This window comes from Crinia signifera, chromosome 4 (assembly GCF_055691185.1).
Source record: "Crinia signifera chromosome 4, ASM5569118v1, whole genome shotgun sequence".
Classification (NCBI taxonomy): domain Eukaryota; kingdom Metazoa; phylum Chordata; class Amphibia; order Anura; family Myobatrachidae; genus Crinia; species Crinia signifera.
The window spans coordinates 325,776,153-325,787,610 of NC_139220.1; the positions used below are offsets into that span (position 1 = coordinate 325,776,153).

Consider the following 11,458-nt stretch of genomic DNA (forward strand, 5'->3'; position numbering starts at 1 on the left):
ACAAACTATCTAAGAGCATTTTAATAATAAAAAAATAAAAAATATATATCACACAATGTACATTTTATATGAGAATTCTCATGAAATAGGTATGATAAACATATATGAAAAATGTATAAAAGAATTATTAAAAGTAATTCCAGCTAGTATTCAAATGTATTGGAGAGAGTCAATTTTTATCCAAATCAACACCAATGGATGTATATTTACCAGATAATTCGAATATCCTTTTTAGGAAGAGTTTGAGCAAAGTCCCGGTGATTTCCCGGTGATGGATACCAAAAGTCACTCAGATAATGAATGGTACAGTTTTGTGGTATACCAATACCCAGCTTGAGTACTGCAGAGTGAACCTTGCTGGTGGGATCCAAGATGATGGTATAAACTGGTCCGGATAAAGTCTGGTGTAATGGCTCCAAGAATGGCTAGAGGAGGTGTGAGATGGAATGTCTCTCCAAGTGCCGGCTGGAATGGAAATGCTGTGGCTCAATGCGTTTTGGCGTGTTACAGCCGCTGGATGCACCTAATGTAAAGAAATAACTAGCGGGCAGAGAGAGCTGTGTGCTGCCCCTCTGTAGTCTAAGCAGGAGTATTGATATTTTTAGTTCTCCCTCTGGACCACGAGCCAATAGGAGCTTGCGGTCCCGCAGCCAATCAGTAGCGACATTGGTGGTATTGGTAGCTACTCCTGATTGGCTGCCGGACCGCAAGCTCCTATTGGCTTGTGGTCCGGCGGGAGAACTGAAAATATTGATGCTCCTGCTTAGACTACAGCCGGGCAGTGCACAGCTCTCTCTGCCCGGCTGTCATTTCTTTAAATTACAGTAGGTGCATCCAGCGGCTGTCTCACTCCCCCTTGGCAATGAGCAATTCCTTAAAGCAGGGGTGGGCAATTATTTCAGCTGGGGGGCCACTTAACACTTCCAGTAAATATTCAAGGGCCACACTCTGTAAAAGGGGTTCTGGCCACTCAAAAGGGGGTTTGACCACTCAAAAGGGGGTGTCCTTCAGTGTACCACACCATATACCCCTTATACACATTATGAAAGATAATAGTGGATCCCCTTACACTTGCCCCTTACACATGATGCCGCACACCATAGTACCCATTACACATGATGCCGTACACCTAGTACCCATTACACATGATGCCGCACACCATAGTACCCATTACACATGATGCTGCACACTGAATTGCCCATTACACATAAAGCTGCACATCGTAATGTCCCTTACACATGATGCTGCACATGTAATGCCCCTTACACATGATGCTGCACACCATAATGCCCCTTGCACATGATGCTGCACACCATAATGCCCCTTGCACATGATGCTGCACTCTGTAATGCCCCTTGAACATGAAACCACACATTTTGAAATACTTAATGTCCCCACATACTGCCACTAGCAGTGTCCCTTAAGCAATGTCCCCAAAAGTGCCACTTACTGTACATTTTTATATGAGGGCCAGCCCAGCCTTCACTGCTGCAGGGAAGCTGCTTCTATGGGGAGAGGAGCAGAGCGCAGTGCAAAGAGACAAAACATAACATGAAAAATGTGGCAGAACAGATGAAAGATACAATACATGAGGCAATACATGAGGCAAAACAGTCTTGCCTCATGTATTGTATCTTTCATCTGTTCTGCCACATTTTTAATGTTATGTTTTGTCACTTTGTATTCTAATCCCCTTTTTTTTTGCAATTTCTTCACATTATGTCCGCAGATTGGTCCAATCGCCACCTGCGATACACAATATGCAATCCTCCAATCACGCAATGATTGGATCTATTTTCACATTCAATATGTTTATGTATTTGTTCAATTCTTTTTACACATTATGTGCACAGATTGGTCCAATCACTACCCGTGATACAGACAATGCAATCTTCCAATCATGCGCTTGTGTTTTTACTTCTTCCCCTCTATTGCACATTCATTGTATTCTCCCACTGTTGCCTAGTCCTACAGGCAAGCACTGGTGCTCCACAGTAACAGTTGCTGCTGAGCACATATAGATGAGCCACGCCTCCTGTCACTCACTGTGGTTGACATCATGTGACAGTCAGCAGAGACCACATGGGTCTCGTTTACATGATTTTTGGCGCAATTTTTATGCATTTAAACTGGCTCCCACACTTGAGCTTCTCCCCTGATGAAAACTGCCTATGAGCAGTTGAAACGGCTGTTGGGAATACAGCTGTTACTGTCATGTTGCTGATACATTAAATCACCTATTCTTCAGCTCCGTGTGCCGGCTCCAATTCCTCACGTCGAGGGGGGTAAGTGCGTTTATTATCAAACTTTATGTGCCTGGCACCGGGACTGTGTTTTACTTTGTGGAGTGCCCACATGTGACCCCTGTATATATATATATATATATATATATATATATATATATATATATATATATATATATATATATATATATATATATATATATATATATATATATATACAGAGCAGGAACAGAGTGCGCTTAAGAGTGAAAGTACACAACTTTTTCCACAATATAAAAATTTAATAAAAGCCAACAACACGGCTCATAAAAAATACAGTGATAGTACGGTCATATATTGGAATTAATTTGACAAAATCTGTGGTAATTCAGTACAACAGCAGGCCCGCTGTTGTTGGCTTTTATTAAATTTTTATATTGTGGAAAAAGTTGTGTACTTTCACTCTTAAGCGCACTCTGTTCCTGGTCTGTATTTCTATTTGTTCTGGGTCTCAGCTAACGGGGGACTCTCAGAGTTGCTGCTGTTCTCTATTGGGGCGCGGATTTTTGGGTACTTCTGTCTTTTGTATATATATATATATATATATATATATATATATTCCAAAATCTCCAAAATTGCGCTATAAAATTAGCGGTCGCTTAAGACACTTAGTCCCTACTAGTCGGAACCAACCCCCAAAACACACCCACAATAGCGTCTCTTAGCGCCCTTTATCATGTAATGTCCTAAAACATTTTCATATGTATCATAAAAAGATGAAATAATACACTTATTGCTTATAGTTGAAGAATAGATTTTATTTTTATTTTCAAAGCCGTGATCAACACCCAACGCATTTCATCTAGGATAGAGACTCCATCAGGGGTATTTTTAGGATCATGGAATTATTAATTCCTGTATACGCCAAGGCTTGATATATGACTACTTCAATGGTAAGATTATCTCCTACTTGGATGACTTAATTCTTTAAAATGTGGTAAATATCTTAAAAATCCTTTTATTTCTCAAAAAGTTAACATAGGGCAATACATGAACTCCAATATTGACCTATTAAGGTATCCTAAGAGATCCTGGGTCCCAATTATCCAGACTATTATAGGTTTTAAACTTTGAGGTTTAACATCCACAGGAGAACTTGTAACTCAATGAGATAGTGCCCTGTTCTAGAAATGTGTGTGCTCCTTGGAGTCCAAGCTGCACCAAGGCGGCGGATAACGTGGACCGAAGGCTTCCCTGCCTGTCTTCACTTCGGGGAGATGGGCAGGGAGCGGGGGCAGAGAGGGCAGGATTGGGGAGATGAGCGAAGGGCTGCTACACCCTCACACAGAACGGGGTGCACAAGCGTCTCGGGCATGCTCCCTATTCTGTCAGAGCATGGAGGCTTGCCGGAGCAAGGAGCAATGCGATTCAATCACCAGGAACTGCTCTTATGAGAGCGGCTTCACCTGTGCTATTAATCTGAACTCAAAGAATCTTAAAATCTGTTTTTTGTTTCATATATCCCTACTCCAAACATGATCAATTGTTGTGAAACTAAGTCCGTGTGTTATCAGTGTTATCAACTGTGGAGAAGAGATTTCCAATTCACAATGAAGTATACATCTACAGTATGTCATTATTGATAGTATTTTTATTTTCAGTAGAAAGGTTAAAGTTCCATAATATTTTTTTCTCCATGAGTAGAATATCCTCTGCAACTAAGATTTTAATTTTACCAGACCATTGGGTAAAAGCCAAAGAATTATCTAATCGTTGTCTTCTCTAAAAATATATTTAATTACACAAGAGATCTCCAATGAGATCTTCAGAGATTAAACAGTTGTGGTAAGAAACCTCTGACAATGTTAAGACAATGTTGCCGCAATGGTATATATACTGAGCTTCATATGGCTTCTTCTTTATTCTCATCCTGCTTTGCATGAGATGAAAGGTGAGAACTGTGATTTTAGCATTTCTCCAGGTGAGTGACTTAATCCTGAATTAGTGGGCAACTAGTAATTTCAATGTCCGATTATTTTTCACTATTTAATTTGGTTACATAGGTAATATTGTTTTGCTTTAAAATAATTTCAGTGTGGTGTTCATGTTTTTTATAGTAATTTTTCAGCTAAACATTTGTCATACACAAGATTCATATAGAGGTAAATTTAATAAAGCTTTTAAAAGTGAAAAGTGGGGCGTTGACTATAGCAACCAATCGGAGTCTCTCTTTAATTTTCAAGGATGTAAAAGAGAAATATGAACTAGAATTTGATTGGTTGTTATGGGCAAAGCACCTACTTATCACTTTTAGGAACTTTAGTAACTTTACTCCTAATTATGTTGACCAAAATTGTGGTAGATGTTCCAAATATTGGCATGGAAAATTACACAGTCCGTGAATTCAAGTTAATTTTATGATTTATAGTAATATTGTGATAAATAATTTACTCTATATCCATTTATTTTAAATTGATTGAAATGGGTGTAATGTCTGTTTTACATATATTTCTTTCAGTTAATATATGTCTATCAGAAAGAGCCTTTACAATTTACAAATAATTACAACAATTAGAAATCCAATGTCCAAATTGTTTTTGCTATTTCTATTAGAAAACAAAAGCATTCTAATCTACTTTTTTAAGAGCGGTTTATAAATTGTATGTTTAATTTTTTTAATTATAGTTTAAAACAAAATCCAGAACATATCACTGTAACTGGTTAAACTAATATGAAATGGTGGTGACATCCATTTTGTAAATAATGTTTTTTATAAAGGAAAAATATTTCTAATGTATATGTGTTTAATTTTCTAGCTTTAATATATTTGTTTACATATACTCTATATGTTTATTATAGTTATTGATAAAAAGTGTTTCCCTTATGTTACCCTTGTTATCTTTTTTTGAAGAAAAGCCTATTTCCCAGAAATATTATAGCAACAGATAGACTGGAACTATGTTTATATATATACATAATTGTTTGTTGTTGCATATTGCGCCTTGTTTGTTCTTAACTGAGTCTTATATAAAACGTATTTTATATATAGTACATATGTATGGAGCTGCAATCCTCTTGTGGATGAATATAAATAAAATGTAATAATAATAATAATAATAATAATAATAATAATAATAATATTAATAATAATTAATAAGCATAATAATGATGATGATGATGATAATAATAGTAGTAAAAGTATGTGTACTGTAAAACAGAAACATTTAATCTTTTTTTTTCCATGAGTATAAATTTTGATCCATTTGTTTATATTTCTATACATGCCAAAGCATCCACATGTTATATTAAAAATGCAGCAACTAAAAGCCAATACTGTACTGTATGTATATAGTATATATTTTTTTTTAACCAATACCAATTTTTTAGTATCCAGATGGCTGACAGACATTATCTTTAGTTCAATGGGTCAACACCATATGGTTGACAGCTATATGGCAGACATTATCAAAATTTAACCTGAACAATAGGTCACCTTGGTCCTGGTCGCCACTTTACAAGGTCGACATGAGTTTTTCATACATTTTAAACATTTTCTTACATTTTTTTTAAGGTCAGTTTTAGTGGAGTGAAGCACCTGACCTGAAGCATGACAAGTGAAGTGAGCCATGTGAGGGGATGCGGTACACTAATTGGGGTTCCATGTGCTCAGTTGTCTGCACAAAAAAATGTCAGAAACTCATGTTGACCCAGTGGCGTAACTATGGAGGATGCAAAGGGTGCAGCTACTATGGGGCCCAGGCATTAAACCTGGACTGCAGGACCCACGCCAGTGCTCTACGCGAGACCCAGAGCTGCCTCCAGAATAACATCTCTGGGGCAGAGCTGGAGACAGCTGCAGTGGGCGAAACCCAGCGCTGGCGAGAGGAAGACACGGTGCTGACAAGTAGACCCCCTCCCAATGCTGCAGTTATATAGCACCACTTATATTTAGGGATGTTGTGTGTGGGGGTAACAAATGGCAGCTTGTATTGAGGTCATGGAGGGGAGAGGATGGCATTAGGGCTATAAAATGATTACCTATTTAGCCCTTGCTCTCCATCACCCCATCCCCTCTCTCATCTCTCTCTCTCTTCCCTGCTTTTTCTTCTTCCCCTGACCCCCTCTCTCTCCTCCTTCCACCTCTTTCTCTTTCTCTCCCCCCCCCCCATATCGCTACACTCTCTCTCCCCGACACCCTCTTTTACTCTTTTCTCTTTTTTTTTCTGCCACCCTGAGGGGTAATGTAGTGACAATTGTGGGGAGGTGCCTTACAAAGATTTTGATATGAGGCCCAGAAGATGCGAAGAAGAAGAAGATGTGTTAACCCTTTCATATTTTGATCTTTCTGTATTAACCTTTTGCTAGTTACAACATTTTTCCAGTGTTGACTTTGCTCTGAGATTTACCACACCCCAATGTTTCACCATTAATTCACCATTGCAATACATTAAATATCAGAATATAGATTTTAATTACAAAAGCTGCACATGAAAATGCATTGTTTATATGGTAGGGCAACAAGGCATAGCATTTTGAATTAAACACAACTAATTACATCGTAGCAGAGCACAATAATTGATTAAAAATTGTGGCATTGGCACAACAGGTCATTAAAACACTTTACATCTTCAGACGTTATACTGTTTTTGTAGGAAGTGTGCTATTTTCTGGTGATTACTAAACAGTAACAAAACAATATGTATATTTTTATAGAAGTGAGGACATCCATTTTTAAAATGGCATTAAAGGTCTTCCCTGTTCAGAGCATAGCAGCTCTATCCTGAGGAAAAGAGAAGACTACACTTTACGTTTTTCATCAGTGTTAGAATATTAGAGAAGATAATATCAACAAAGTCATACAGTAAGGGATTCACCGTATATTCCTACCTTTTTTTGAACCTTTTTGTGAATTCATACACACTTATTCATGATAAAACAGTTTGTCTATACTGTGCAAAAAAGTCTCTCACAAACCCACAAAAAAAAAAAACCCTGCAAGCTGCTCATCTTTCGTGGAAATCACAAACGGGGCGGCCATTTTACTTGCTCTGCAGTTACTAATGAACTGATGTGACGTATATATACGTCAAATGTCGTGAAGGGGTTAAAAAAGGGGCAGACTAGATGGGCCAAGTGGTTCTTATCTGCCGTCACATTCTATGTTTCTATGTAACTATACATTGGTAATAAAAAGATTCTGTTATTGATTGAACTGAGGCAGGGAAGGTCGAGATTGAATGAAGAAGCCATATAGATAACAAACAGAGATACATATTTTAGGAATGATGATAGTGGTATGAATTGATGAATTGCGGCTATTTACTCTATGATGATGTATGCTTGACTTTCAGATCTGTTCTTATAATGCACACACAAAATATATCTTATGTCATTCTCCTGGGGTTTCCAAATCTTCACAAATTAAATTATCTTTTGTTTATATTTTTTCTAATCATTTACTGGGTTACTATATTTGGTAATGTTACAGTCATTACGTTAGTTTCATTGAGCAACAACCTTCACTCTCCAATGTATTTCTTCATCACACAAGTGTCTTTCCTAGACATTCTTATGGCCACGGACATTCTCCCTTACTTACTTTATATTGTCCTACATGATGGTGGCACCATGTCTCTTGCTGCTTGTAGATTTGCAATTTTAATACATTTTTCTAAGGAACACAGTAGATTTTACTAGAGAAATGTGACTAAAAATTGATTCCCCCAATTCTTTGGTTTTCATAAATATCCTATATGTGGCCCTAATGTGCACGGTGACCAAACCACCGGCTTCATAATAGAAGGAGCACCTACTTGATTTTGGAGCCTCCTTTTTATGAGATTATTTTTTAGGCACCATGTAGGTTTCTAGGCACCATAAGATGCTAAAAGTTAGGAACCCCCCCCCACAAGTGACCCCATTTTGCAAACTACACCCTTCAGGGAATTCATCTAGGGGTATAGTGTACATTTCAAACCCCCAGGGGTTTCACCAATTGTGGTACAACTGGGCAGTGAAAATGAAAAAAATTAATTTTTCATTTTCACAGCTCAGTTGTATCAAAATTGGTGAAACCCCTGGGGGTTTGAAATGTACACTATACCCCTTGATGAATTCCCTGAAGGGTGTAGTTTGCAAAATGGGGTCACTTGTGGGAGGGTTCCACTGTATGGGTGCTTCGGGGGTCATTCAACCAGAATCTGTGCTGCAAAATCCAAATATCACTCCTTCCCTTCTGAGTCCTGCCATGCACCCAACTGGTATTTTTTGGTCACACGTGAGGCATTGCCGTACTCGGGAGAAATTGGGGCACAGATTTTGGGGTGCTTTGTCTCCTTCATTCCTTGTGAAAATGAAAAATTTTGAGCCAGATCTGCATTTTTGTGTAAAAAAATGTAATTTTTTACAGAAAAATGCAGTTCTGGCTCAAAATTGTTTATTTTCACAAGGAATGAAGGAGACAAAGCACCCCAAAATCTGTGCCCCAATTTCTCCAGAGTACGGCAATGCCTCACGTGTGACCAAAAAATACCAGTTGGGTGCATGGCAGGACTCAGAAGGGAAGGAGTGATTTTTGGTGGTGGAATGAATGGTGGGTGCTATGTCGCATTAGCAAGACCCCCGAAGCACCAATACAGTGGAACCCCCCCACAAGTGACCCCATTTTAGTCACCAGCTTTGGGAGGGGGGCTGGCGCTGCGGCTGGCGGGGGGGTGGGAGGGGTGCTGGCGCTGCGGCAGCCGGGTGGGTGGGAGGGAGGGGGGCTGCCGGGTGGGAGGGGGGGGGGGGCTGGCGATCGGTGGTGATCGGTGCTGTACTTAACAGCACCGATCACTGTATATATATATATATATATATATATATATATATGTGTGTGTATATATATATATATATATATATATATATATATATATACACACATATATATATATGTGTATATATATATATATACATATATACACATATATATATATATATATATCTATATATATATATTTATATATATATATATATCTTATATTAAATGAATTTAACCCCCAAATTAAATTTTTAACTGTGCTGCTGCTGGCGGGGGGGTGGGAGGGGGGCTGGCGCTGCGGCTGCTGGCTGGGTGGGAGGGAGGGCTGGAGGGAGGCTGCCGGGAGGGAGGGCGTGCTGCCGGGCGGGTGGGAGGGCGGTTTGCCGCTCGGTGGTGATCGGTGCTGTACTTAACAGCACCGATCACCACGGATCTCTGTGTTACCGAGCGGCTTAGCCGCTGGTAACACAGAAAACGCTGCAATTGGCTGTTCACTTTTGAACAGCCAATCGCAGCGATCGCCGACCGGGGGGGGCACCCCTGCCCCCCCTGGGCGGCGAGGGGGGATGTAGACAGGGACAGCAGACATCTCCAAACTGTCACCGCGTCTATAGACGCGGTGACAGTTTAAAGCCATGACGTATATATACGTCAACGGTCGGGAAGTACTTCCCGACCATGACGTATATATACGTCAAATGTCGTGAAGGGGTTAAAAAAGGGGCAGACTAGATGGGCCAAGTGGTTCTTATCTGCCGTCACATTCTATGTTTCTATGTAACTATACATTGGTAATAAAAAGATTCTGTTATTGATTGAACTGAGGCAGGGAAGGTCGAGATTGAATGAAGAAGCCATATAGATAACAAACAGAGATACATATTTTAGGAATGATGATAGTGGTATGAATTGATGAATTGCGGCTATTTACTCTATGATGATGTATGCTTGACTTTCAGATCTGTTCTTATAATGCACACACAAAATATATCTTATGTCATTCTCCTGGGGTTTCCAAATCTTCACAAATTAAATTATCTTTTGTTTATATTTTTTCTAATCATTTACTGGGTTACTATATTTGGTAATGTTACAGTCATTACGTTAGTTTCATTGAGCAACAACCTTCACTCTCCAATGTATTTCTTCATCACACAAGTGTCTTTCCTAGACATTCTTATGGCCACGGACATTCTCCCTTACTTACTTTATATTGTCCTACATGATGGTGGCACCATGTCTCTTGCTGCTTGTATATCACAGCTTTATGTGTTTGGTAACACTGAGTCTTCGGAGTGTTTTATCTTCATGGTCATGTCTTATGACCGATATGTGGCCATCTGTAACCCACTGCGTTATAACGCTATCACAAACAAAACATTTTGTGTGACCTCTGTCATTGTGTCATGGTTTTTGAGTTTCCTCTTTGCTTTGATGGATGCTATAGCTCTACAAAACTCAGACTTTTGTGGACCAAATGTAATTGACCATTTCTTTTGTGATTTTTTTCCTGTTGTAGAACTTTCTTGTTCGGATACTTCACTTATGCAACTCCAAGCAAGTTTATTTGGTGCTATTGTTGTCATCTTTCCATTCATAATGATCATTGTTTCTTATGTGTATATCATCACCACTATCCTGAAGATCCAGTCCCTCAGTGGAAGGCAGAAAGTCTTCTCCACCTGCAGCTCCCACCTGACTGTTGTATGTCTATTTTATGGGAGTCTCTTTTCTGTGTACATGGTTGCAACCAAAGGACAATTATTAGCTACCAGCAAGGCATTATCACTACTTTACACTGTAGGGACACCATTGCTTAATCCATTCATATACAGCATGAGGAATAAAGACTTTAAGGAGGCTTTAAAAAAAATGAAAACAGAATTTTAGTTTGTTTAAATTTATAGCTCCACCCCTGTCATACCGCTCATTCCTAATCTACTTTCCTGATTAGTGTCTTGCATTTAGGTTACCCAAATTAATGACATCCATTGATGGGAATTCTATAGAAAGTCATAATTGCTTGTGAAAGTCACAATTGCAGTACTGAACATCAAGCTGTATGACTGTCCGTCTTCATTGATTAGTTTAAAATGTGAATGTTTCTTTTGAGTAGCTGACACACTAAATACTGAACTTTTCCTAGCAGCTGCTAAGGTACTGTAACTACAATGATGTTTTATAGCAAAAACAGATATTTCCTCTTACATCTAGGATCCATATGTAATGTAATGCGCCCTGCAACTCATGTTCTACCATGTCACTGCTTGTTGTTCCAAGTCAAGTCAAGCTTTATTATGTTACATCATAACACAACGTAGCACTATACAAGCCAAATAGCTAATAATAAGTTCTGTACAAGAGATGTCGCTTTTCCCAAATTGCATTGCACATGGACCAAGGTGTAAATGAAGTTTGTTGCATTACCTGATAAAAC

The 11,458-nt window shown here is 38.9% G+C and overlaps 1 protein-coding gene across 1 annotated transcript; it reads left to right on the top strand.

Moving 5' to 3' along the window:
• The first annotated feature begins 9,993 nt into the window (after positions 1–9,993).
• LOC146073443 (olfactory receptor 11L1-like) lies at positions 9,994–10,911 on the top strand. The gene has a single exon (XM_083180621.1). It carries the CDS (start codon positions 9,994–9,996, stop codon positions 10,909–10,911), a length of 918 nt encoding a protein of 305 aa, XP_083036747.1.
• The last annotated feature ends 547 nt before the right edge of the window (positions 10,912–11,458 follow it).

What these genes read in the sequence shown, in the direction of transcription:
- LOC146073443 (XM_083180621.1), top strand. Translation starts at nt 9,994, where the DNA reads ATGCACACACAAAATATATCTTATGTCATTCTCCTGGGGTTTCCAAAT.